Source organism: Octopus bimaculoides, chromosome 9 (assembly GCF_001194135.2).
Source record: "Octopus bimaculoides isolate UCB-OBI-ISO-001 chromosome 9, ASM119413v2, whole genome shotgun sequence".
NCBI classification, from domain to species: Eukaryota; Metazoa; Mollusca; class Cephalopoda; order Octopoda; family Octopodidae; genus Octopus; species Octopus bimaculoides.
Window position 1 is genome coordinate 61,318,245 of NC_068989.1, and position 6,704 is coordinate 61,324,948.

The 6,704-nt window shown below is 38.3% G+C and overlaps 1 protein-coding gene across 1 annotated transcript; it reads left to right on the forward strand.

Moving 5' to 3' along the window:
* The first annotated feature begins 5,259 nt into the window (after nt 1–5,259).
* LOC106873249 (dystrophin) lies at nt 5,260–6,267 on the forward strand. The gene is made up of 2 exons (XM_014920532.1): nt 5,260–5,680; nt 5,771–6,267. The coding sequence occupies exons 1-2, from the start codon at nt 5,260–5,262 to the stop codon at nt 6,265–6,267; spliced, it is 918 nt and encodes a 305-aa protein (XP_014776018.1).
* The last annotated feature ends 437 nt before the right edge of the window (nt 6,268–6,704 follow it).

Consider the following 6,704-nt stretch of genomic DNA (forward strand, 5'->3'; position numbering starts at 1 on the left):
ACAATTTACTTAATGGTTCTAAGTCTAGGTTATAGAAAAAAATTACAATGAATCTAATATCATAAAGCAGGCGATGGCATTATTGTTTTGTTTGTTATGAAAGCAGTACTTTCAGTTTTAAGGCATATAATATTATTGAATCTATGGTTCCAGGAAGCATTCACTATATTTCAATAAATAGTTAATCAACAGCATTAAATGGAGTGTTTCCCATAAGAATTATATATTGAACATTTATGCAGAGTCGTGCTCTAAATTCGAAATAAAAATAAGTACGAATTAGCTGGAAATGACAGAAATATTTTCTTTGTTTTCGATAATTCATTTTCTTTATTATCAGACATGACAGTTTTTAGCTGCTCCAAGTAGAAGCAAGCAGCCAGATGCGCATCTATTTCATTGGCTTATTAAACAATGCTTGGAGAACTTGTCCGTTGTCAAAATCTGCTTCGCATTGTTCTTTGTAATAGTACGCCAACGAAATCTCTAACAACCTATACAAGAACTTCTATGTTCAGAAGATGAAACTAATATTTTAGATAAAAGTTAAATATGCCCACGGGCATATGGCGTAGTGGTTAAGAGCGCGGGCTACTAACCCCAAGGTTCCGAGTTCGATTCACGGCAGCGACCTGATTAATAATAATAATAATAATAATAATATAATAATAATATAATAATAATAGTAACATCGATAGGAATGAGAACCCAGGTTCGAAATTTCCCCAAGACACCTGACGAAGGCTGGAGGGTATATCAGCCGAAACGTTGTGTTAACAACAAACAAGATGAGGACGAATATCCGTCAAATGTAGATAATGTAAAAGTTAAATATTTAAGAGCTTATAAAATTAAAGATTCACCTTTATCTCCAGCGCTGATGCTTGTGCAACCAAGGGTTATACTATTCTTACAATTCTAACCGGGAGTAAAAGCAGGACAAGAAATAGGATTTTGATATAGTTCCCGAGAATTGGAGCGGCGTATGCAAAGAGAATTACTTGTAAATTAAATCGGAGATTTTGCTAAAAGCAAAGATTTGAAAATGAGGAAAGAGAATTCAAATATACTTGACTTGAAACGTGATAAGGAAAAAGTATACGATACATTTGTTTGCTAGCAAGACTCTCAAACTTTAAGCTTTTAGACTTATAGAAAAAAAGGTTAAATACGAAGATTACAATTGAAGGCTCATGCCTAAACACGTAATAGGCGTTTGATAATGTACAAATAAACTATAACATATTTCTGATTCACCTTTAAAATAGCCACGTGCACAAAACTGTACACAAAAAGAAATGTTGGAATCTTATTCATGAATTAATGGTGATTCCTTGCTACTGTTTCATGTTTTGGAGTAAGAATTTCCCTTTCACACAACAATTCATGTGAATTATAGTTATTACTTAAGTCTTGAAATACCCTGTTCTTCAATTCAGCTGGGGAATTCATCTGAGTCAAACTGGCATTACCATTCTCATCAAATAGTACTTTCCCTTTTCCTAACTGGAGGAGCCAGGTTGAAAACTGTTTTTGCACATTGGTCTCCATGTAATGAAGCTAGCATGTTAGTATTGAAGTAGAATTTCAGTACTTTATTCCATAGGTGTGAAGACTTAATGCATGCTTTTATTTCATTAGATCTTGCTCGTCTCAGAATGACTGGTAATATCTGTCTGAAGTCTCCTGATAAAACTAATGTAACTCCAGCTATAGATTTATTGTTGCCTCTGATGTCCTGTAAGATCTTACCAAGAGCTTCCATTACACCTCTATGTGACATGGTGCATTCATCCCCAAATATAAAGTGACATTGGCACAACCCTTCTGCTGAACCTCAATCTTTGCTTATGTCACAAATTGGACTGTCACTTGTGACCACGTTTAGTGGTACTTTTAAATCAGAATGATTTGTTCGCCCTCCTGGGAGATTTGTAGCAGAAAAGCCAGACAATGGTACGTCAACTTCAATTCTTTTTTGTTGCCTTACTTTGGAGAGAAGCAATGTTACTCACGTTTTACCGTGCCACCAGGAGCATGAAGAAAGAAAGTTCCTCTGCATTTCTCTGACGATTGTGGAACGCAGCACCCCCCACCCACGCGTACATATACATACAGTATAAAAATCAGATGAAATGGATGTGTGTATGTATGTGAGTGTGTGTGTGTGTGTGTGTGAGAAGTGTGTGTGTGTGTGTGTGTGTGAGAGAGAGAGAGGGAGAGGGAGAGAGAGAGAGAGAGAGAGAGAGAGAGAGATAGAGCGATTGAAGGGTTGTGTTGTCATGTACATACGTACATACATAAACAAATAGGCATGCATCTTTCTTGTATTTATGAGTGCGTGAGAGAGAGAGAGAGAGAGAGAGAGAGAGAGAGAGAGTTCCACTTAGACGTCACTCTCTCTCTCTCTCTCACACACACACATACATGCAAAAAAGATGTATGCATATGTATTTATGTATGTACGTATACATGAAAACACATCCTTTCACTCACACCCACAGACACGCGCACATACATAGATGTATACATTTCAGAGGTGTCTCAGCTAATGGTGTTGAGTGCGTTTCTTCTTACTCCTTTTTTCTTTTGTACCTCGTTACTTTCGATGCAGCGTCAACGAATGCCTGCGGGTGACTGACCATCCTGCTAAAACTCCCTTTAAATACTCGCCGGTAGGCTCCAGCAGTCAGCACCGGCTAACTGTCACGTGACACTGTCTAAGATTGAACTGACTACTGGAGGGGAAGGGCGCGTAGTTTTAGACCGCTGCCTCTCTAAACCTGCCTTCCAACAGTGTCGTGTTAGTTTCAGTTCCAGCAGCCAGAACCGATCAGTTGTTTGGTGGTACAAGCTTCGAACCAAGAGTAGGGCGCGCTATGAATGAGATCGCTACCTTGGCCTACCTGTCAATCAGCGATGCTGCTTAAGTGTCAGCCAGCCTCGCTTCAGCCATGTATAAAATCTGGCTTTTTCGATTGCCTCATGTATCCTCCTTATTACTTTTCTCAGCCCTGAGCTTGAAAATGCAAAGCTTCTGTTAAATAACGTCTTCATTTTCCTTTCAATGAAGCCTCTAGCCCACACTGCCAGTCCATCCATGCTCTCCGCACTTTTCGATTAATCACTCATACCTTTTCCCCTTTCGTTGCTCTGCATTAACGATATACTATTCTCATGACATGTCAGCTCTAGCAAAATTCCATTTTTTCGGTCTGTATTCCATAAGATTAAGTCCGGTCTTTTTGTTGTTTTTATGAGTGGAAATATTAACAGTCTTTCCAAATCTGCGGCCAGCTCCCAGTATCCTTTCCATCTTTTGTCTGTCTCGTATATCTTATTTGAATGTCTGGCCTTATGACCTTTTCCCTCCTTCTGGAAGTATATTTTTTCGTGCTTTTCCACTTTTGGGTATTCTCCCCTATTATATCTCGCTCTTCTCCTTTAGTACCGCGCTTATGACAACGAGGACTTGATTGTGACGCCATGTATATTTCTCTAGTGCTAGCCTGCAGTTTCACAGAACATGTCTCACCGTCGCTTCCTCTCCACATCTACATTCATCAGTTGTTTGTATATTCGACCGGACTAAGTGATCAGGAAGGATGTTTTTGCATGTTCCCAACTCAAAGTTCCTTCCAGGAGATTCTGCGACTGACTACATTGCACCAAATGTACATTTCGCTTTTCTTCTTCCTCCTTTCTCACTTCGTGTACCACAGCCTCTTTCATCAATTTTACGCTGCTCATGAAAAATGGCTTAAAATTGTGCAACCCTAGACCGACTCTTGCTTCTTGTGTTGCTCCGACTATATCGGTATGCCTTAGCTTTCCAATCGCCCCGTTTACTGTCTCTTCCGTTTACCGTTTCCTCTCTGTTCGTACCTTTGGCAGGTTTTCTCGGATGTTCTGATCTTTCGACTAACTTAGCATCATTGCAGTCCTTGCCTTTCCTGCCTTATATTCTTCGGCGATTGATGTTATCGGTTGTTGCAGCACGGGTATATAAATTATTGCATTTATGAAATGATATGAAAATGTAAATGTAGTTTATAACAATTTTGGGTTTTCAAGCCATTATATGACTTGTAATTATTTGTAAATGGAGGAATTGTCTATGGTTTAAAATCATTCTGTGGAATATGGAATCTATTAGGAAGATTATAACCATTCTTTAAGTGGTAACCATTTTTTAAAGGTGAATTATTATGGTTCGTTCCATTTGCTAGCACTGGATTTTGGTATTTTTCAGTTGCTGCCTTATTCTTCAGCATGACGTGAACTCGATTCAGCTGCTTATTTAGCCTTAGATTATGGTCGTCCATATCTTCCTTTTTAGCTTCAACCAATTCTTTCTCCATTTCAATGTCTTCACCATATGATAAGCTACTACAGCATTCTGTTCCATTTTCTCGAATTTCGGGCGATATAGATTTCAGCTTTCAGACTACAAATCTCGAATAATCTTCTGGAGATCTTGTGCTTATTGCAAAGCTACCTTTTCTATTGGAGATGGTGTACGGTTTTCTTTATTATGAACACTGACTGCTACCATCAAATTATCAGTTTGTAAAGATTTTGAACACATTTGTGTTCAAGATTTTGAACACATTTGGTTGGATGTTTCATTTCACAAAGCCTGACTGGAGCACTGGAAGCACTCTGATGCATGACTTGTGGTAAGCCGAGAAAGCTGTTCTTTGTACATTGTTCATCTCCGAGTTGGTGCAATGGACATTGTGTCACTGCTACCTGCAATACTGCTGTTGCAATTATCTACAGGTAGCTACTTTACTCGATGTTTGTACCTGTGTTGTTTAATCAAGTTGTTTCTCACAGTGTTATTAATTTAACACGACTGTAGTGTGACTTTGGGCGATTTAAAAAGATAAGAAAAGCTGGACACTCTTTAACTTATTACCATGTCGCCCGACAACAGCATACAAGCTTCCAAACCTGTGGTAAAAGAGACAAAAACTATGATGATACATACAGTAGCTTTACAAGGAAAAATTGCAGACTATATTTCACAAGAAAGAATTACAAATGGCTGGGAAAAGATAGAAACTTCCAATCGTATCCCCTACTAGCTCAGTTGTATGACAGAGCGTACATTTTGGAACCATCCACTTTATTCTAAAATCATGGAAGAATTAAGTGAGAATAATATTCGATCTGCTGCCTACCGAACTGCAATGAAGTTACGAAATCTGCAGCAAAATCTGAATTTGGACTTGGTGCCTATCGACAAAGTTCGCAATGTCTTCAAGCAGCATGGCTGTCCACAAAATGAAGACCCTTGGCATGACCTCAATGAAATCTACGAGACCTTTTTGCCGACTGTCAACATCCAAGATTAGACAAGACCACAAATATACGGTCATCCAATCTCGTTCAGAATTTTATATTAAATTTATACGACAAAGAAGAGGTGTAGTCCATGCTCTGTCTGTGAAAACTGCTCTTGAAGCTATATGTGGTGGACAGCTTGGCGATAAATACAAATATTTTTATGAAGAAATCAGTGATCCCAGCACCTTTATTGACTGCACTGTGCTGTCCAGTTTTCTTGTGGCTCTCATGCCGAGTCCTGATTTAATTCATGAAGGAATTGCATATGGCGGTTTAAACTCAATTCCTACTTTAGAAAGTTGTCTTCAAATGAGTGATTGTAAATATGGTATTTCTGAAGACATGTTGTGTGCCTCGCTTAACAAATAACCCTACACATTGGTCTGGTTACCAACCGTTCACAGAATTGTCACTACAGAATCTGGTAAGCATGAAGCCAAATGTAGCATCTGCAAAGATTTTCCAATTATTGGATTCCGCAATCGGTGCCTTAAGTGTTTCAAAATTGATATGTGTCAACAATGTATCTTCAACGGTAAAACTAAAAGCAAACACAAACTGATGGAATTTTGTGCTGTTGTCAGCACCAAACAAGATATGAAAGCATTCCTAATTACTGTGAGAAACAACTTGAGTAAAAAACACAGGTACAGACGTCGAGTAAAGTACCTACCTGTAGATAATTGCAACAGCAGTATTGGAGGTGACAGTGACACAATGTCCACTGCACCAACTCGGAGATCTACAATGTACGAAGAACATTGTGAAATGGAACATCCAACCAGAGTAAAGCAAATGTGCTCAAAATCTTTACAAACTGTTAATTTGATGGTAACAGTTAGTGTCCATAATAAGAAAAACCGTGCACCATATCCAACAGAAATGGTAGCTTTGCAACAGGTACAGGATCTCTAGAAATTATTCGAGATTTGTAGTCTGAAAGCTGAAATCTAAATCGGCAGTTGGCCGAAATTCGAGAAAACAGAATGCTGTAGTAGCTTATCATATGGTGAAGACATTTGAATGGAGAAAGAATTGGTTGAAGTTAAAAAGGAAGATGTGGACGACCATAATCTAAGGCTGAATAAGCAGCTGAATCGAGTTCACGTCATGCTGAAGAATAAGGCAGCAAGTAAAATATACCAAATCCAGTGCTAGCAAATGGAACGAACCATAACAATTCACCTTTAAAAAAATGATTACCACTTAAAGAATGGTTATAATCTTCCTAATGGATTCGATATTCCACAGAATGATTTTAAACCACAATGTAAATGTATGTACACATTCTCAAAAGACAGCCAAACCTATATATGTATTTGATGTTATCATCACTTAACTCTCCTTTGTAT

Coding starts and splice junctions, on each gene's coding strand:
- LOC106873249 (XM_014920532.1), top strand. CDS start 5,260: ATGTCTTCAAGCAGCATGGCTGTCCACAAAATGAAGACCCTTGGCATG. Junction 5,681..5,770: donor AATGAGTGATTGTAAATATG/GTATTTCTGAAG, acceptor TTGTCACTACAG/AATCTGGTAAGCATGAAGCC.